General features: G+C 36.1%; 7 protein-coding genes across 7 annotated transcripts; 3 read left to right on the top strand and 4 right to left on the bottom strand.

Moving 5' to 3' along the window:
- Positions 1 to 46: 46 nt before the first annotated feature.
- MONOS_6984 (putative Solute carrier family 35 member F6) lies at positions 47 to 2,708 on the bottom strand. The gene is made up of 8 exons (XM_067877272.1): positions 2,367 to 2,708; positions 2,275 to 2,318; positions 1,882 to 2,223; positions 1,442 to 1,806; positions 1,227 to 1,310; positions 790 to 967; positions 522 to 689; positions 47 to 359 (listed from the first exon to the last, which is right to left on the bottom strand). The coding sequence occupies exons 1-8, from the start codon at positions 2,497 to 2,499 to the stop codon at positions 255 to 257; spliced, it is 1,419 nt and encodes a 472-aa protein (XP_067728383.1). The 5' UTR covers positions 2,500 to 2,708; the 3' UTR covers positions 47 to 254.
- On the bottom strand, positions 2,652 to 5,996 carry MONOS_6983 (putative cullin 1). Its single transcript, XM_067877271.1, has 5 exons — positions 5,822 to 5,996; positions 5,579 to 5,768; positions 5,303 to 5,509; positions 5,094 to 5,234; positions 2,652 to 4,916 (listed from the first exon to the last, which is right to left on the bottom strand). The coding sequence occupies exons 1-5, from the start codon at positions 5,968 to 5,970 to the stop codon at positions 2,925 to 2,927; spliced, it is 2,679 nt and encodes an 892-aa protein (XP_067728382.1). The 5' UTR covers positions 5,971 to 5,996; the 3' UTR covers positions 2,652 to 2,924.
- An 886-nt stretch (positions 5,997 to 6,882) lies between these two features.
- Positions 6,883 to 8,458, top strand: MONOS_6981 (uncharacterized protein). The gene is made up of 4 exons (XM_067877269.1): positions 6,883 to 7,206; positions 7,289 to 7,860; positions 7,902 to 8,006; positions 8,047 to 8,458. Exons 1-2 carry the CDS (start codon positions 6,914 to 6,916, stop codon positions 7,455 to 7,457), a joined length of 462 nt encoding a protein of 153 aa, XP_067728381.1. The 5' UTR covers positions 6,883 to 6,913; the 3' UTR covers positions 7,458 to 7,860; positions 7,902 to 8,006; positions 8,047 to 8,458.
- A 192-nt stretch (positions 8,459 to 8,650) lies between these two features.
- Positions 8,651 to 8,980, bottom strand: MONOS_6980 (uncharacterized protein; the record flags this gene model as incomplete). The annotated part of the gene is made up of 1 exon (XM_067877268.1): positions 8,651 to 8,980. The coding sequence occupies one exon, from the start codon at positions 8,978 to 8,980 to the stop codon at positions 8,651 to 8,653; it is 330 nt and encodes a 109-aa protein (XP_067728380.1).
- Positions 8,981 to 9,532: 552 nt separating this feature from the next.
- On the bottom strand, positions 9,533 to 10,278 carry MONOS_17490 (uncharacterized protein; the record flags this gene model as incomplete). The annotated part of the gene is made up of 4 exons (XM_067870415.1): positions 9,533 to 9,640; positions 9,734 to 9,836; positions 9,921 to 10,001; positions 10,094 to 10,278. The coding sequence occupies 4 exons, from the start codon at positions 10,276 to 10,278 to the stop codon at positions 9,533 to 9,535; spliced, it is 477 nt and encodes a 158-aa protein (XP_067728379.1).
- A 258-nt stretch (positions 10,279 to 10,536) lies between these two features.
- Positions 10,537 to 11,339, top strand: MONOS_16506 (Rab7c5; the record flags this gene model as incomplete). Its single annotated transcript, XM_067869415.1, has 3 exons — positions 10,537 to 10,677; positions 10,778 to 10,826; positions 10,918 to 11,339. 3 exons carry the CDS (start codon positions 10,537 to 10,539, stop codon positions 11,337 to 11,339), a joined length of 612 nt encoding a protein of 203 aa, XP_067728378.1.
- Positions 11,340 to 18,709: 7,370 nt separating this feature from the next.
- On the top strand, positions 18,710 to 19,732 carry MONOS_17489 (uncharacterized protein; the record flags this gene model as incomplete). Its single annotated transcript, XM_067870413.1, has 2 exons — positions 18,710 to 19,204; positions 19,277 to 19,732. The coding sequence occupies 2 exons, from the start codon at positions 18,710 to 18,712 to the stop codon at positions 19,730 to 19,732; spliced, it is 951 nt and encodes a 316-aa protein (XP_067728377.1).
- Between the last annotated feature and the right edge of the window lie 13 nt (positions 19,733 to 19,745).

Raw genomic sequence — 19,745 nt, 5'->3', positions numbered from 1 at the left:
TTTTCATAATTCATAGCAGTAACAAATAAAGAAATTGAATCTGCCATTTGTACGTTTGTGCAATATTTAAGACTACTTTATGTAGCCTTGAATTTTTTAAACTAAAACAAAATAAGTACTTTATAAAAAAGAAATGGCAAATATGATCAAAATTTTAAAAAACGAAATCAACTCTCTATTTCAAATAAAACAAATAACCTATAACAAAAAAGTTAGCAATTGATATAAAAAACGACTAATTCTTTTCGAGTTTTTCAAGTTTCATTTATTGGCTTTGAAGCTTCAGCATCATTTGAAAGTGTTGGGTCGGCCTGTTTTGAACGAAGGCACGGAAAAGCACCGTTAAATATCAGTGTTCCCTAAATATTAAATATATAAATTTTTTAATATAAAGTATAGAAATTAAATATCATGATTAAATGATCGAAGAAAATCAACAGAATAATAAAAAAATGAAACACATTTAATTCATATTTTTACTTCATCACTCTAAAATTCCGATAATTATTCCTTTGGCATACAAAAACCATCACCACAAATCCAATGATTTGAATGAAAGACCAACGAGTGAACGACTCGCCATATTTGCCTCCTCCGAACAGCTTTATGAGAATCATAATTATCCAAACGAATGCCATTGTCAGCGCATCAACAATTGTTCTGTGCACAGCAGATAAATGCTTTGTTGTCTGAAATAACATATTCAATTTGCAATTCAATCATACATACAAAGTTAAAATAGAACAATAGAAAAAGAAATCAATTTGTGTGTGTATCTCAATAACAAACTGTGAGAGAAAGAACGTTGTATGTTCCTTCCAAAACGACTGAGCCGAGAGATAAGCCTAAAATCAGCCAGCTCTGAGTCATCATCCACAGGCCATCAACCACATTCTCAAATTTCCCGCAGTCGTTGCCAGGAATGTTGTGAACAATGGGCAACGCAATGAATGTGTTAAACATAAAACTGAATCGCAAATGGGAATTAAAAAAAAAAGAAAAGAAAGAAAATTGTACATTTAGAATTGTTTAAAGAGAATGAATTATTATTCACAGAAAAGAACATGAAAATAAAAAAGAAAGTTCAAAAACAAAAACGAAATTTTTGTCTCAAAACGAAGAAAATATTAATGAAAAAAAAATAAAATCTACAAAAATGTTTCAAATTTTTGATTCATTAAAAGAAAAAAGATCATTTTTTTCTTTTATCTTTTGCAGCAACAAACCCAAACGTGCCCTCAAATCCGACCATAATAACAGGATCAACGCTTTTCCCTTTAAGAAGCATTTCTTCAAGCACCATTTGCAAACTACGTGTTCCATTTAATCGCAACAGAGAAAAGTATTTTTAATTATTGGAATAATTGAAAGATATTAGAATTAGTTTTAAAAATATGAATTTTTGAAATCAATTCAGATTATAATGAGTATCTATTCAAACCTCCCAACAACTTGACTTCCAAGAATCAAAGATGCTCCAAGAATATACAGCACTTTTTTCGATGTGGCTCCATTATCCATAGCAGAAAGTGAATGAGACAGAAAGGTTGAGTTATCTGGAAATGATTCAGGTGAAGTGAATGAAGATTGAAATGTGTTTCTTCCAATTTCAGTGTTCTTCGATTCCAAATGATGTGCTAAAGGAACAGATGAATCCAATTGAAATGACTGAGGATTGAAGAGCGAATGAAATGATTGGAGGATCAGAGAGAAAGAAGAAGAAGAAGATGCTTGTTGTTTATCTTGTTCTTCATCAAGAGAATCAAGAATTCCTGCAACTCCAACAAGTATCATGCATGTAACAACCTGAAATTTTATAATGAAACATAAGCAAATTTTTTACATTGATCTATATTACGAAAAAAATTAAAATCAACTTACCAATCCTATTCCAATCCATCGATATCTGTTTGTTTTTCGCTTTAAAATCAGAATCGAGCCCAACTCCGTAAAAATTATCACAGTTCCTCTTAAAAGTTGAAAAGCTGACCCAGGCACCCAAAGGAGTCCGATGCTTGCGACCGTTGTACCAATAAGATCCAAAAAGCCAAACAAAGCAAACATTAATACGAGCTTCAATATTTCACGTTTTGAATGTGATGATTTGTTTTCTTTCATCAAGAGGTATTTTCTTTTTTTCCATTTTTCTTTCAAAATTTTTATGAAATAATAAATAAAGCTGCATGCTTCACCAACAAACATTACGGAAGTCTGAATCCATGGCTATTTCATTCTGAAAATGGACAAATCTACTAAAAACCGACGAAAGCAAACTTTATTAAATTGATGATTGCTTGGCGCAAATGAAATGTCGCATCCTTTGTTTGCAAAAATGTTAAACAGAATATTAAAAAAAAAAAGAATACCGCTTTTTGCTCCCGGGCAAGTCGACAACCCGGGCGCACATGACTCGTACTGCACCTTTTTCAAAATTGTAATTGATCCATCTGAAACAATCATTCCTGCTGCGCATAAAAGCTTGGCAAGAATTGAGCTCATTTTATCGGCTTTTGGGATATGGGTTGAGGATGAAACGAAATTTTCCTTTTACAATCAAAAATAACAGAACGATTATCGATTCATATTTCTACCGTAATTGCAACCCAAAATATAACGAATAATTTTTGAAATTTGAAAAAGAGAATTTGTCATCAGTTTCAAGATATAAGATAATTAAAGTCTTGAGGAGATAGAAAAAAAGAAAAAAAAGATACAGGTTAAGTATTTGACGTGATTTTTGCCAACATCATAATTATTACTTTTAAAATCAACTTTAAAAATAAATAACATTCAAAAAATTTTTTGTATATTTTTTTTTCAACAACCACCCATTGCATTTAAAAAAACGAACCAAAAAGCCAAGCCTCGCAAGTTGCTTCCTTCCGACCTCGTTTCGAAAAGTGGTTCTTTTTCAATAAATATGCTTATGGAAGATACTTCAGTGTGTTCCTGTTCTTCGAATCTCTCTCGATGTACTCTCTCAAAATCAGATCCTCAATTCTCTGTTTGATTTCTGTTCCTGTTGGCTTGAAGAACGTGAGCTGTGAGATGACTTCAGTCACCAGATCCAAATGCTGCATCACACGCTTTGCCTTCATAATACGCACCAGGGCAGCATCCAGCTGGTACTTACGCTCTCCATCGACTTCCTCTCTGATGGTGTTGATCGTCTTGTCTGTAATCACATTCGGCGCTGGCAGCTTGAACTTCTTCTTGGCTGTCACCATTGCGCTGTTGAACTCTAGTGTGTCTGTGTCCTGCAGCTGCTGCATTCCTCCTTTGGCTTTGGCTTCTTCGTCTTCTGAGCTGGACGACGAGGAAGAGGCAGTGTCGTCGCGGATCAGAAGAACTGGCATCTTCTTCTGCATCATCGACGCCACAATGTTCTTCAGCACATCAACATCAAACCCAACTGCTGTGGCCAAGTTTCTTACAGTCGCTGGGCCTTCGTTGAACTGCGCAAGAACAATAGCCTGCTGTGTATTCATCGTCACATCGCACGTCTTCTTCGCAAAGCGCACGCCCAGAACCAGCGAGCCATATGAATGCACCCACAGCAAGTTTCTGTCCTTCTTGTAGATTTTGTAGTACTCGTTGAACTGCTGCACCGCATACGCCATTTCTGCTGGCAGCTGGATCTGCTTTGTGTCGAAGGGAGGCCAATGAGACTGCGTCAGAATCTGCACATCCAACTCCAGCCCAAGCTTGATGTTGTTGTCTGCCAGATGCTGTCTGAACTGCTCCTGCGTCTCAGAGGCAGTGGCATGGTCGGTAAACATACCTTCCATCTTTGCTGTGAATGTGTTACCGAACTGCTGCTTCAGCCGGAGAATCAGCGCTTTCTCGGCATCTTCCTGGATCAGACTTCCTCCGCCTGACTGGTCAAGCAGCCTCTTCGACAGCAGAGTACGAGACATCGCTGAGAACTTGTCCTTCTCGTGCACAAACGACAGCAACGAAGCAATTTCATCAAATCGCTGGTGCACAGCCTCATCTGCCTGCTGCGCATTCTTTGACTTCAGGAACTCGTCAACATAGACTGCCAGCAGCACTGGGAATGGCTTGGCATCTGACGCACGATTGAGAAACTCTGTGAAGGCTGTCTTGATTGCTGTGTGGAAGTCGCTGTTGCGCTGGAATGCGTGCAGATAGAGGTTGTTGTATCTTCTGTACAAGGCAACGATTGAGTCCACAAACTCATAGATCATTGATGCCTGTGAAGTGTCCCCATTTTCATCACCACCTGCTCCATCGTCTCCATCTGAATGCGATGAAGACGACGATGAGCTGGGTGCACTGGACGAGACAGACATGGCAGAGCTCTCTTCGCCTGACGCTGATGCAGACGCTGCTTTCTTCACCACTTTCTTCACGATCTTCTTCACGATCTTCTTCACCACTTTCTTTGTCTCTTCACCGCCTGCTTCTGTCGCAGCCGAGCTGCTGCCTTCTGCCGCGGGCGCTGCAGAAGATGCAGAGGCATCCTCGCCAGCTCCTTCCGCTTTGGCTGCAGAATCCGCATCAGGTGACGCTGCTGGGGCAGCAGCCACCGCCTTCTTGATCACTTTTTTCACAATCTTCTTGACCACTTTCTTGGTTGTAGCCTTCTTTGTGAAGTTGTCCTGGTTGAGCATCATGTTGTCGCCCACAGACGAGATGTGCACGCGGAAGTCGTCGGCCATCGGGCGGATTCCGAGCGCAATGTCCAGACGCGCCATGAGACGATACATACGCGCAAGATCCTCCACACGGTTTCCTTCAACCAGCGCCAGAAATCCGGTCTCCTTGTTGTTGATGAGATATTGCGCATGCTTCTTGAGTAGCTCCTGCTCCAGCACTTGCTTAATCCTAAGATGCGTTTTAGAGTGCATGTACGTTGTGATACGCTGGCTTTCAACAGCAAAAGCATTCTCGGCCTGTTATTTGTGTAAATTGTTCAATGAGCATGAAGAAAGAAAAGGAAATCGTAATTACAGTTTCCAATGATGAGATTGAATTTTTCCACAAATTGATTTTTTTTTTTTTAGAGTCGAGGAAAAAATAGCAAAAAATTGTTTGAAAGTAATAGAATCAATTTGAACAATTGAAAATACCTTTAACATGAACTCCGGAACTGTATCTGTTTGAAGTGATTTAACAGCGAAGTTACGATAATAAGACGAGGCTCGCTGAAGAAATTCTTGTTCCAATTCATCATAATATCTAAAGCTCCCTTGACCCAATAAAATGTACAGCTATCAGTCAAAAAATAAAGGATTTCACAACATTTAACTTTTAAAAAAAAAAATAGGAATTCTCAAACATCAACTGCGTTCTTCAACATCAAATTATCAACAGCTTCTCCCATTCTATCTTTATCAATAAAACTCAATGTTAATCGTTGTGTTTCTGTTCTGAACTTCTTGAACACTAAATCATCAAACAACTCATAAGAACGTGGCTGTATTGTTTTTCTTCGTTTTTCAATTCCTCCCGTCCCAGAGGCGTCATAATTAAAATAAAAACGATCCTAAAAATTGTGAATAATTTGAAAAATCAAACAATAACGTAATTCTTCCATCATCAAATAAAGACAAACCAAATAATTGAACAATGCTACCATGATCTTCACAAACAACTTAAATTTTTCCCATCTTCTTGAAATTTCCGAAAGAAATGCCCCTTCACGAAGATCTGATAAAGCGTTGTAGATATCAACAGAACAGTAATTTGTGATCACATTTATAAGACGCTGAGCCAGAACCGGTGCTCCATTATGGCGAGTGCAACTACGAGTAATAAAAACAGTAACCGTAAAAAAGAAAAAATTAAACGCGTATACATGTTATAAATGCTATTCGTCATATTCATGTATTCCTGCAATGGAAAAGGTTTTGTTTCTCCTCCATCAATTAAGTTCTTTATGTCTGTGATTCTTTCTTCAAGAACTTTCCAAACTTTATCAATTTCTTCTTTGTTTGGTTTTGTCATAGCCAGATCTGAAAAGTGTTGATCTCTCCCTAACTTTATTTTAAATTTTATTTGCATGTTGTTTGTTGTTTTTTTTTAAGCAAATCACAAGTATTTGAAAAACTTTTATGATTTTTTTAAAAAAGACAACAGAATGTTTGTCTTTTTGAGGTTTATATTTTGTTATGGTTAAACCCCTTTTGTACCTGAATGGATGAGAAAGTTCAATAATTGCATCTTTTTTATTTTTAAAGAGAACGTAGTGATAATTATTATCAATGGTTTGAGTTTATTCCAAAAATTTTTGATCCAAAATTTTCGATCAGTTTATATATCTCAGATTAGGAAGAGTAAAACACATAACTTATTCCTTTAAGCAGAAGTAATTTTAAATGGTGTGTATTTATTCATGCATCATATCGATGATTAATCGTTTTAATCCATTTTTTTTTAATTTATGAACGAATCGCGCACTTCTTAACTTTTTTGTTGATGTTTTTTTTATTTTTGTAGGATCAACCAGCGACACAAATTAAATATGCAACTGTTGTAAAGATTATTGGAAGAACAGGTTCCCGTGGTGGAATTACGCAAGTGAGATGCGATATCCAAGGTGAAAATAGAACAATCACAAGGAATATCATGGGACCAGTTAAACTTGGAGATGTTATCACTTTGCTTGAGTCTGAGCGTGAAGCCAGACGTCTTCGTTAATCATTTCAAAACTATATAATTTCTCGCTTCTGCTTTTTCTAATTTGAAACATTTATTGGACACAATGTTTTATTAGTTTCCTTTCTTCTTCAAAACGCCTTGAAAACAAAAATAAAAGGTAATATACTCTATTTCAGAATTAATCTGAAATTTTTTATTGTCAAAAAAGTGATTCGCATCACGTGTTCGAAGTTAAAATTTTTTGATCAAGAAATCTATAATTTGAAACAATTTATCATATTCTTGAATAATGAGTTCAAAGGTTAAGGCAAATAAAGAAGAAAAGAAGGAAAATATAAAAAAGCGCTTTAATCCTGTTTTTAGTCCCGATGTCACACTTTTTACACAAATCATTGCATTGATCACTGCTGCAATTTTCTTTTTCCTTATTATCTCGCTTGCTGTAACAGTTTTCAATGGCTTTTTTATAAGCAAGGAAGAGAAATTTCCAAAAATACCTGAAGAAGATATGCCATCCGTTTTCGAAAAAACTGATGATGAAGGAAATCAACTTAGCACAATGGATGTTTTTACGCAATGGTGGTATGCTTATGTTGTTTTTTTATTGAAAATTAAATATGTTGTTTATGACTTAATTTTTGGATTTACTTATTTATATTAAAAGGGATGCATATAAGATTGGGCAAGCAAGCGAAAAAGCCATAGCGAAAGCCACAAAGCAAAAACGCAACAAAAAAAGTGAAAAAGAAGATAAAAAAGATAAGAAATCAAAAAAGGTTGAGGAAGATGATGATGATGAGGAAGAAGAAGAAACTGAATCTGATGAAGATTAAGAATTTGAAGTTTTTTTATTTTTTTTCAACTCAATTTTCACGGTTTTAATATATTTTCAATCTTGAGCACGCCACACTTTCTTGCGTTATACAATGAAAATTAAATATAAATTCAAAAAATATCAGATCGTATTTGTGAACCTTTTTTCAAATATTTGATGATTCAGTCTCAAAATTCAGTGCCTTTGCAACAAGAGCAGGTAACATATACTCAAAATCAAACTTCATCCGCACAACAAAATAGTACTTCAGGTGGATGTAAAACGTTTTTCATTGCTATTATGAGACATTTTCGGTGGATATCACTTATTACTGCATTGCTTCTTATAGCTTTTGGACTTCTGACAATAATTTATCTTTATGGTGATTTTTTAGTATCCATTTTTATGGGGATATATCTTATGTTTGTTCACTTTTTGCATTCTTTAACTTCAAAAAAAATAGATTATTTGGATTATTTATTGTATGCGCGGAGTTCCATTGGTTTTCCTTCCTTGCGCATTTTCCTTTTCTTATAAAAAGATTTAATAGAGCATGCTTTACAATATTGTATGTTTTTTTTTTTTTTTTTTATTTTTATTTTTAGAAGAGTGCTTTCATTAAAAATTTTTTAGTTGTGGAACATTGTGTTTTGCTATAAAATTAACGGGAAATAAATGGTGGCCCGGAATATGTGTTGGATGTTGGTCCTGTGTCATAGGAATTTTCTACATTATTGCTTCTTTTTGCATTAAAAATCCAACCGAAGAACAGATTCAAGTTAAATTTGTTGAGCAGTTTGGATCTCAGAAAAGTTATCAATCGCAACAAAAAACTTCTGCATAATAAGAAAGCGAGTTTAGACTATTTCTTTCTTTCTTTTCTTTCTTTTTTTTTTAAGCTTTTGTTTAATTCGTATTTGTATGTATCATGACTTTTTTATCATATCAAAAAAATAATTTTTTTTTCTTGCAATCAAACATAATAAATATTTATGTTATCAATTTTGGATTTGTAAAAGCAAATAACAATATTTAAGGATTTGTGAAGGTTATTTGGTTATTTTTTCATTATCAAATGTATTTGTAACATTTTTAAAAAATCATTGAACATGTTCATGTTTATTAAATATTAAAACTCATTTCAACATTGATCTGCGAGTAAATTCTTCCGGTGGTGATGCGGTTGATGCCACTCGGCCCTCCTCGCGTGAGCTACGAGATGGGGATTCTGCTGCAAAACATGTTTGGGCTGTCAGATGCGATTGTTGACGAGGCCATCATGGAGCGCATCCCGCTTGCCCTTGCCTCGCTCCTCGTCACCACCGACCCCAGCCTCCTTTCGCTTGTCCTGTCTCTCCTTGTTGCCACAGCCCGCCGCGCCGAGCTGCTGCGCCGCCGCGAGAAGCTGCAGTACCACCGCGAGAAAGAGGCCGCATCCCAAGCTGCACAGCCGCCCGGCGCCGTTGTCTGCATCCGCCCGCCTTCCAACGCCGTGGCTGACGATCTCGCCGAGGGCGATGCTGTCCCGCAGCTCCAGGCCATCGCCCAGTCGCCCAACGCAGAAAACAGAACTGCTGCCGAGTTCCTCCTTCTCCTTGTGGAGCGCGAGGAGAAGCGGGGCACAGGAGAGATGGACGAAGACACAGACTCCTCTCCCGAAGACACAGAGCAATACAATGACAATGACAACGATATTGACAACGATGATGATGACGATGCTGATGCTGATGTTGATGATGGAGCCATTGCAAACAGCAACGAAAGCAGTGCCATGGACGTGGCATAGTGAATTGTGGGGTCTTTTCTTGTTTCAATCTTTCGATTTCGCTTTCCGTTTCCCTCTTCACTTCGCTTCACTTCTCTTCATTTCACTCATTTCGTTTCAATTCGATGAGCGTTTGCCATCATCATCGTTTTTTTTCCTTTTTTCCCCAACGAAGAAGACACTTCAGCGAAGCACAGCAAACCCAACAGCTCATCCTGCTCCTTGTCAAAAACTCAAAAGTTAAAGCAACAGCCAAAACACTCCAACGCCCAAGAAACAGCGAATCCAAAACACCAGCAGCTGTTTCTGCTGTCTGTGCGCATGCCCGATCATTCACAAGCTGCAGCCTCTGCCTGCGCCGGGATCTGCTCTTCAACCATTTTCGCTGCCTCGTCCTTCGTCAGCCCCGTCATCTTCGTCATCTGGTTCTGCAGAATCTGGAAAAAAAAAACAAAATCAGTTCCAAAACAGTGCAAAGCCAAATCCAAGCATGCACGGCCTGCTTTCCCAAAAGAAACCCAGCTCCACACCTCGACAGACGTCACTTTTGTGTTCATCTCAGCCACCTTGTTCAGCGTCTGGAACAGCAGCTCGTCCAAAAAGATGTCTGGGCTCTTCTGCTCGTCAAACTTCCTGCACCACCGCACCAGCAATGTTCAGCCAGTCACAAAGATGAAGCCTCCTAAAGCCAAAAAAAAAAAGAGAGAAAGCGCAAACTCCAGTGCTCCAGGCGGCACCGCCACGTCCCCAGCTCCCCGCTTTTCGTACACATCCGCCATCGCATTGAGCACCTTTTGGCTGAGATTCCCACACACCCCAGAGCAGAAGGGCGCAAGCAACATGAAGGCAAAACACTTTCAAAAAAGAAATAAGCCAAGTGGCCGGCACACATCTTTGCCCCCTGCACCTCTGGAGAGAACAACTGGTACTGCTCTGTCATCTGCAGCACCTCGATGAACGGGATGTACGCCCGCTCCAGCGCCTTCTCAATCAAATCCAGTTTCTCTTTCGCGGTCATTTTTGTGGGTGCCTTTTGATCATTTTTCGATTCCACAAGATTATTGCAATGCAACATGCGATTGGCAAATATTTTAAATATCTGTGATGATTTTTGGTGTTTGGCTGTTTCTTCTTTTTCCAAAAAAAGAAAAAGAAAAAATCTTATAAACATGAAGTTATTTTGTGAAGAAGAAAATGTATAATTAATATTTTATGGAGATTATTGTATTGTAAAGAATAAAAGAAAATCATCCCAAATCAAGACGCCATAACAATTTTTTTGTGTGTGTGAAAAGTGAAGAAGAAAGATTGAGTTTTCGAGAGCAGTGCGGAGATGATGTCAACTGAGCCTGTTTCATTAAAAGTCCTTGCGCTTGGAGAATTAGGAGTTGGGAAAACGTCATTGTTCAAGCAATTTCTTTATAGAATATTTGATAAATACCCCTTGGTGAGTCATCCTGATTCAGTGATTGAAGTTTGCTTCATTTGTTTGGAATTTGCTTCAAATACATAGAATGAACGGTTTTTTCATTCATCAATTTGTGGAAAATTTGACTGATGCTTGCAATGTGCAGAAATATGTTGTTGACGGCAGGGAGGTGACCCTAGAGTTCTATGACACATGTTTGTGCTTTCTTTCAGCACCAGTTCAAGGCAGATGATTGGCTCTAATTTTCGAAATATCTGTGAAAATGTTTTGTTTTGAAATCTGCAGTTAAAATCGAACGATTTGGATCTCTTCAAAAATATTTTTACAGGAAGGTGGATGTGTGCATCCTTGTTTACGACGTGACTGCACCAGAATCGTTTGACAAGCTAGAATATTGGAGAGGCGAATTTCTGCGCTTGAGTGATCCACAAGTCCCGAAGCATTTTCCATTTTTTGTTATCGGGAACAAGATTGACCTCGAAGAATCGAGAGCTGTGTCTGCAAGGAAAGCCGAGGAGTGGTGCGAATCAAAGGGAAGCACGATGCATTTCGAAATTTCTGCGAAAGACAACGTAATTGTCAAACAAGTATTTCTTGATATTATTCGAACGGTTTTGAATCGAAAAGCCATTGAAGAGGATGACAGCCAACAAATCGTGGAAGTTCAAGCGGATGTCAAACCCAACAGAACTATGTGCTGGAGTTGAAGCTTATCGTTCGTGTTTCTCTGCAACAAAGAATTTGCTTTCACACAATCCAATTTTGCATCTTTTAAACCCTCAATCTTCTGTTCTTGTTTCTTTTTTCGAGCGTTTTTTTCCCTTCTGTTTTGTGTGTTTTATTTTTATTTTTTGATGATATTTTATTTAATTTGTGTTCTGTTCTTTTTTTATTTTTGATGTTAAGTTGATGTTTTTGAACAAAAGAGAGAACAAAGCTAAAAACTGGTTATTCGGTCATGCAACAATTGTGCAAATTAATGTCAGTAAATATAGCATTTTTATCTTGCCAAACTCTAATTTTTATATTGTTTTGTTCCAAAGAAAAATGAGAGATAGATGCTGTTTTGCACAATAAAAAGAATTATTAAAACATTTAAATTTCATGAAATACAATGGGTGCTTAACCCGATCCAAGTGCAAAGCCCGATCATTTTTTTTAACTTTTCTGAATCACTCGTTTGACTGAAATTTTCATTTTTTTTGGTATTGATTGGCTAAGCCTGTATGACTGACGGACTTAAAGAATTAAAATTTGAAGAATTGACGGACTTGCTGAAATAAAATAAAACAAAAACCAATATGTATAATAAAAAAAAAGAAAAGAAAAAAAAATTGTTAAAACAATTGAAATAATTAGAATTATAATTTGACATTAAAATATTTTAAAATATATTGATTTGAAACGGATTATGGGAAATTGACCGTTGTGACACAATTGGATTTTTCGGATCAAAAATTGTCACATGGAGTCAACTGCCGTCAGTTCCGTCACAGCAGATTCTATGGATCTCGAACAAAATGCACTTGAAGAAGGACTCAAAGACAGCTTGTCTGATATTTTTATTGTTTGAGTTTTTGAAATATAATTTTTGTTGTCACATTATAAAAATATTTTCAAGGCTAAAGCTTTTGAAGCAAAAATCAAAGAGTTACAAAAAGCGAACTGTCAAATTATTAAACTGGAATTGCTACGTAATTCAAATTTTGGTCCTGGTTTGTCAGCTCAGTGATAAAAATGTTTTTTCTTATTTTTTATTTCAATTTTTATTTTAATTATATACAAAAGTTTACAAACATCCAAAGAAATCAGATGAGTTCATGGCTAAAATTTCGTTCGAAGTTGTGGAAAATAACTTATGGATATCTTATTACAAAGTGGACAAGAACGGCGAACCCAGGAAAGACTGGCATAAGTATTACTTATGCCCAAACAGCAGGGATGGATTTCCATGCGGAGTTTCAGGTCTCAAAAATTATTCAACAATAGCTAATCATCATTGCTTAATACTTAACTCAAATCAAATATCTTCCATGATGGAAAAACTGCAGAGAACCAAACAAAGAAAATTGTGTACGGAATGCTTTTCAGGTTCTTCGGATCAATTATCTAAATTGGAACAATTGTATGTGAAAATGATTTGCAAATCAAACATTTCTTTTCTTTCGGCATCGTCAATAGAAACAAATGATTTCATATCTTCATTAATTCAGATTAGTCAAAAAAATCCATCTGTTCCGGTGTCGTCGATATTCCCAAAATTATCAAGGCGAAGAGTCTGTTTTATGGTACAGAAACAAAAAAGTCAAATGCAACTGGAAAAGCAGACAAGAATTACAAACAACGGACTTTGTATTTTGTTGGATGGAGCTACTGCAGCAAACAAACAGTATACGGTTGTGACTGTTGCAACACTATCACTTCGATCATCTCCATTTTTCTGGGGTTTATATCCTTCATGTTCAACTGCGCATGAATACGAACAACTCATTTTCAGCCTGATTGATGAATTTTCAACCTTCAAATCATTTATAAGAAGTTTCTGCTGTGACGGTTTTTCTGCTCAAAAAAAAGCTGTTGAAAATATTTCTATCCAATGTTTAAAAGACAGTGTAACTCAAAAATCATTTTCATTGGTTGTCCCTATTTACATTTACTGCTGCAATCATCTAACAAATTTAGTTATCTCCTCTTCTTTTAGAAAAGTTCCATTTCTTTCAAATCTTCTTATCAAAATTCAAGAATTCACAAAATTGGCCCATACCAGAAGAATGAAACAACTATTAGGAAAAACTATTCCTTCATTTGTGCCCACGAGATGGTTCAGCTTATATAACATATGTTCATTTATTAGGAAAAACCACAAAGTCATAAAATTCGAAAAGTTTTAAAGTGAAAAGGATTTGTTGAGTATCATTTGTTTGGAAATTATTCTTTATCCATTATTTCGATTACATCTTCAGTTTGAAAACAATCACTCGAAACTGTGCAATGTATTTGTTTTCATTTTGCAAGCAATAGGTTTTTTAATTTGTTTATCAAAACATACTTTTTTCAATCATGGAGTTTGGCACAATGTTATTACAAACTTTTTAATTCAATTACATAATTACTTTTTGATTGGAACAAAAGGAGAACTTATAGTGCTATCATTTGCCTTAACTCAAACAGGAATGCAAAAGTACCGTTCACAACAATTTTCTTTTGATTATTTCAAGTATTTTAATTTATTTGATAAATTCAATTATGATCCAGAAACTCGACCTTCTTTTAATAAAGGACGAAGAAAGAATATTGCTTTGTCCGATTGTTCGCAAACTGCAATCACTTTATCTTCGTTGATGTCATCTTCAAACATGTGCTCGGGTTTTTATTCCTCTGGTTTTCATTCAACAACAAGGATGTTTTCTCCATTGGACAGCGAACGGCAAGCACAAGCTTTCAGGAACCTTGACGACGAACTGTCAAACGATGTCGACAATTGTGAGGGTATGACTCAATATTTGGCGAAAAAAACAAAAGAGGAATGTGAAAATGATCACGACAGAAAATTGGAAGATATTTTACAAATTATTGAAATCATCAATGAAAATTTTGATTCATCAAAATTTGAAACCTCAATAAATTCATCTTTAAGTGAAAAGGATGAATTAAGTGAGGAAACTGATGATGAATATGGACTTCTTGAAGCAGAGGATGAAGCGATTAATGACATGTTTGAAATATCTTCTTCTTCTTTTTCTTCATCATCTTCATCAATATCATCATCATCCTCCTCCTCCTCCTCTTCTTCCTTTCCTTCTTCTTCTTCTTCTTCTTCTTCTTCTTCTTCCTCTTCCTCTTCTTCCTCTTCCTCTTCTTCTTTTTCTTCTTCAGAAATTGAAGATCATCGAGAATGCACAACTTTCATGGATGAAGAAATATCAATGGATGATAGTCTCAGCGATTGTGAAAATGACGAAAATTCAGACATTTATAAGGAAAAAATTATTGATAATTTATCTTTCGATGAGGTGGAAATTCTATTTTCTACAAGCAAAATGTCAATGATCATAGAACAATCATACGAAAAAGAAGAAGAATCAATTAAAATGATTGAAAAAGAATTGTTGACAGATTGGTTCCCCAGGTTATTGTCTTCGTTTGCTAAATATGCAAATAAAGTTATTGGACATTACGATCCAAAAATAAAATCCGGTTGCTGCAAGTTGTTTCAACGATTTTTTAAAGGAAGCTCATCTTCAGTCATCGAAGAAGATTCGGAAATTTTTAACAATGCTTTTTCCTCATACGGAGACCTTCAAACAATATACGCTGGATTGTGCCTGACTTTAATTACATCGCCATGCAGTGAGGTTAGTTGCGAAAGAGTGATTTCGAGAATGAAGAATATTCTTGGAGATAAAAGGTGCTCCCTTAGCATTCAATCGTTAAATGCATTATTACAAGTTAGTTATTATTTATTTATTGATATGTTTTTAAATTTTTTTTATCTTTTCTTATGAATCCAGATATAAGACGCAATTGCATAGGAAAGGTTGCATTTTCAGAATAGAAGATAATTTATTGATATTGGATTTTAAAACGTAACAATCCTTTATTCACAAAAAGTCTTCAATTTTTCATAATCAACAAATTTTTGCTTGTATTTTTTTTTTAAACCAAAAGAAGTTTTTTTGGACATTAATACTTGTTGAAAACTTATTTTGGAAAGATGACACTCTCAAATTCTTTTTTTCTTTGAGTGAATCATATCCCCTTTAAAACACTTCATCCATTTACAAACAAAAACATTTCATCTGTAGATTACAGATGGCTCACTTTTGATCTAAATGTTTCAAACAATTGTATTTATGCTTTTATTCCATTTTTATTATCTTCTTTATAATTTTGAGTGAATTTTTTTCAAAGAAATAACTTTATGAAAAGCGATGATATTTTGAGCAGCACAGGTTGTGAATTGGTTGTACAGATGGATCGTCAAAGAAAAAAACAAATGAGTTCAAGAGAACTGAGGATGAGCCATGTGCGGATGAAACAAAATGAGGTGTAAGTGATTGTTATGATAATGAAAAAAAAAGAAGCAGACGACGAAGTAATTGAAGGAGAAAACGTGTTTTTCACAAACTGGTTCTTCAAAAAACGCTTATTGTTAATTGTGTCTTCAATCATTTATTTCCTTGCCTATTTCTCAACAGCGTCCTGCAGCCTCATCGAATTCAGCTTGACTCAATTATCTTTTCCCTCTGATGAACAAAGCACTGTGTGATGCCTTCTGCTCCAAGCATGTCGTAGAAAATGTCTTCGAGTGTGTTGACGCCTTGTGACTCGAAGTGGAGGATAAACGAGAACAAGTACACAAGTTGTTTCAATGGTCGTGCTGGAACCAGCTTCGAAGAAATAGCATTTCACTGCGTGTCAAGGGAGTGTACTGCAATAGAGGAGGGTCTGAAGAAGAAACAAAATTTCTTTGCATTTTTTGTTATCTTTGTTTTTGTTCAGCTTCAGTGATGGACCATGATTTGTTGATGGAAAATGAAGAAAGTCGAAGTGCAGCGAGTGAAGAGTGTGGTAGTGATTTGTTGAGCTGAAATAAGATTTGAAATGAATGAAGTGGAAGCAAATGAAGAGAAAGAGAAAGAAAACAATTGAAAAGAAAAAGATGAAGGGAGAGGAAGCACTGAGGAAGACTTAGTCGATAATGGAAAAGGACTCGATGGAAAAGGCTGATCGAATGAAGAAGGAACAGACAGTGGAGGAAGCTCTGAGAGTTGTGTGGAGGAAGCTGCTTATATCGAACAGACTGAAGGAAATTGTGTGAATTCCATGCAAACAACGTATTGGAACAATTCAGAATCAACAGTAACTTATATATTACGTAGTGGAGGCTAATTATTCTCTGCGATTAAGATGGAGATATGCGAGTTCATCTAAAAGTGTTCTGAACTGCAATGACCCACTTCACTCGCCAAAGAGCCATCACCCATCGCACCCTAAAATAAGTTGTGTTAGCAAAAAGCTGTTTGACAACGATTCACTTTGCGCTTCTCCTTCACTTGCAAAATCGTCTTTCAGAAACAGCTTGCTCGTTTTTTTTTCATTTTCGTCTTTTCCTTCTGCACCGCCTTTTCTTCATTCATGTGATTTATCCCTTTCTTTCTTCTTCGATTTCATTTTTGATTCATTCTGTAATTGATTTTTATGTTTGAATTTTGGCTCCATATCTTTAGCTTCACACTTCTTCATCAGTGGCTCTTCCGACTGTTCACTCTGCACTATCTCTGCGCTGATCGAATTTCTGTCTTCACTATTTAGCCTTTCTTCTTCTTCTTCCCTGTCTTTATTGCAGCTTTCATCGATGTTGTCGCTCCACGGGATGTTTGGTAGAGCGGCTTGACAGGTTGTTGCAATTGTTTCAGTATCAATATGATAATTGCTGGAGATCGAATGATTTGTCAGGTGCAAAGGAGTGAATGCTGTTAAGGTGCGGATGTGATCCGATTAAAATCGTGAAAAGAAAAAAAACAATGATGATATAGAAGATGAATGATCTTTTGAAAATGATTTTCATGAGGAAAAAGACATCGATGATTTCGAAGAAGCAGGAAGTATATAATAGTGATCCGTTTTTTGTCGGCTTGATAATCCTGATATTTGTTTGCCGTAAAATAACGCTCTTTTCTGGAGATGAAGCAGAAGGCAGTGCAGATGCAAGGCCGGAGTGCGTCAATGGTTCAAAGGATATTGTGCCTTCATTCTCTTGTGAGAGGAAGAGTGAAGGCGACAGAGAAAACAGGGAATGGGCAAACGGGCCATGGAGCGTTCTGAAGATCTAATATAAATCTTCATCGCTTTCCCTTGTACTGTTGTAACTGATGATCATCATCAGCTTCTGCAAATTTTTCAGATGCCGTTTCTCGAACCATTCTTTTTCTGGCATAGGTGTAACTGCGTCCCTTTTGCAATTCTTGTTTTTAGACATTAATTTTGTGATGTTTGAAATGCAAAAATTATTTAAAAACTTTTGTATGGACCGATTTTTCGCAAAAATTTTTGTTTCTCGTGAAAAAACTATTTTAAAAAATGACCCATAAATATGAGTATTTTTTCAAAAAATAAATAAAACAAGATAATTATGAAATAAAAAGTAGATAAAATGTTATTTATTATTATATTGTCCTATTTTAATAATAATGATTTGGGAAATAAAACATAAAAAAAAATAAATTAAAAAATTAAAATATTTTGATCAATCCCACAATTAAATTTTTAATATCCAAAAAATAAGAAATTAGTTTCTTTCGTCAAGAATAGAACCCTCGCTTGCGAACATATAACAAATCAAATGTTTAGAAATATTATAAAAGTGTGCACTAAATGATTATTAACATTTCATTCAATTCTTTACAATTTTTGATTATGATTTTTAGGAAGATTATTTGCATGCTGCACAAGGATATTATTATTAAACTATGGTGCCAATGAATAAAGAAGAACAAACAAATCGTGTGAAACATTCTTTTTAATTATTAACATTGTTTTATTAAAATTTTTGATAAAACATGAAAAATTTTATTATCTTTCTTCCAAAGAGAGATGCGTATGAAAACAAAGCTCCTGTTAACACAGCAACAGCAAAGAAAATAGAGGAGAAATGTTTCAGGCAACGAAATGAAGAGAAAAAATGAATTTTGCATTTGTGAAGATGAAGTTAGATACAGACACAACCAGCATGAGGAATGTATTTTCATTGATTGTTACAACATCACATCCCAGATCAATGAAAGTCAATTTCTGTTTGATCTTCGAGAGGGACATAACACTCGTAATAATGCAATTAATGGAAAAGATTATTGCGAACACCACAGCGATACGGATTTGAATGGATTTGTAACAATTCATCAAAGTGATACGATTATTGTGAGCAGCGTGAATGGATCAAACGAAAAACAGTGTGGAACAAACACACTTCCATGTTATTCAATTGAGCATGGGCTGGTGCATCTGACTTCTGATTTCATGAGCGTGATGATTGTTGTTGAAGAGAGTGTAATAGGAAGAGATAAATCTGAAGGAGATGGGTTTTAAAGGGGGAGAAGGAATGGAGAAAAACACATCTCTGCGGATATTGGATGAGGGATGTCAATTGGGAGGAATCGCGAGTGAAAGAGGATCATCATTTTTCATCCCTGTCTTGGAAGAAGTGAAGAGCACAACACAGGCGAGTGGGGACATGGACTTGAGCATTCGTGGGAAGCTGCTTCTTCCTCACAAATTGTCTCTGAAGATCAGCATGAAAAATGGGGATGAAGAGGAGATTGTGAGAAAAGGGATTGAAGAAGAAGGGTTTGTTTCAGAGAATGAGATTCGCTCAGTTATTTCATGTTCAGAATTGGAGAAAGTGAGAGACGAGACAGAAGTGAGCGTGTGCATTCTGTTTGGAAAAGTTGATTCTCCTTCATCAACTGAGTCTTTCATTCTGAAAAATGGAAGCGAAACACATTCAAGTGGAGATGAAAAACTTGTTGAGGGAGGAAAAGAAGGAAAATCATTTTGGCCGATTGCTGTTGTTGTTTGAGTTGTTGTTTTATTGTTTGTAATCATTGTTTCTGTGATATTTGCAGTCAGATGAAGAAAACAAAAGAGAAGAACAAAGGAATTGGAGGAGATTGTGAATGACACAGTGAAAAAGAATCCGAAGGCATTTGAGGTGGTGACGATGGAGATGTCGCCTGAAGAGCAGTGGCGAAGAGCAGAGAAAGAGGCAGAAAAGAAGAATGAAGAGAGGATAAAGAAGAGGGTGTATGATTCAAATATGGAACATTCAGAGTCATCTGAGCATCTTCTATCTGAGAGTGGTTCGACTGAATACATCCTTGGAAGAGACTCTGACAAGATTCCTGAATGGGCATTGGAGAAAGATGAGGAAGAAGAGATAAGGAAGAGAACACCTTCTCCATCCATTTCATCGACTTCAACCACTTCAACCACATCAACAACTGATTCAGATTTCACATTTGTTCGAGGGGAGGATTTGTGTCCAACCACTTCATCCATGTCGAATCTGGTGGATGCTATGGCCTGCTCGTCTCCCCCATGAGAAGCTGATTGTG

Source organism: Monocercomonoides exilis, assembly GCF_001643675.1.
Source record: "Monocercomonoides exilis strain PA203 chromosome Unknown scaffold19-1596985, whole genome shotgun sequence".
NCBI classification, from domain to species: domain Eukaryota; phylum Preaxostyla; order Oxymonadida; family Polymastigidae; genus Monocercomonoides; species Monocercomonoides exilis.
This window is presented reverse-complemented; position numbering and strand designations above follow the sequence as displayed.

What these genes read in the sequence shown, in the direction of transcription:
- MONOS_6984 (XM_067877272.1), bottom strand. Translation starts at nt 2,499, where the DNA reads ATGAGCTCAATTCTTGCCAAGCTTTTATGCGCAGCAGGAATGATTGTT. An exon ending in GGAAGTCAAGTTGTTGGGAG is followed by an intron (nt 1,311 to 1,441) that starts GTTTGAATAGAT and finishes TGGAACACGTAG; the next exon opens with TTTGCAAATGGTGCTTGAAG. An exon ending in GATTTGTGGTGATGGTTTTT is followed by an intron (nt 360 to 521) that starts GTATGCCAAAGG and finishes TTTAATATTTAG; the next exon opens with GGAACACTGATATTTAACGG.
- MONOS_6983 (XM_067877271.1), bottom strand. Translation starts at nt 5,970, where the DNA reads ATGACAAAACCAAACAAAGAAGAAATTGATAAAGTTTGGAAAGTTCTT. An exon ending in ACGAATAGCATTTATAACAT is followed by an intron (nt 5,769 to 5,821) that starts GTATACGCGTTT and finishes TATTACTCGTAG; the next exon opens with TTGCACTCGCCATAATGGAG. An exon ending in TTCCGGAGTTCATGTTAAAG is followed by an intron (nt 4,917 to 5,093) that starts GTATTTTCAATT and finishes CACAAATAACAG; the next exon opens with GCCGAGAATGCTTTTGCTGT.
- MONOS_6981 (XM_067877269.1), top strand. Translation starts at nt 6,914, where the DNA reads ATGAGTTCAAAGGTTAAGGCAAATAAAGAAGAAAAGAAGGAAAATATA. An exon ending in GATGTTTTTACGCAATGGTG is followed by an intron (nt 7,207 to 7,288) that starts GTATGCTTATGT and finishes TTATATTAAAAG; the next exon opens with GGATGCATATAAGATTGGGC.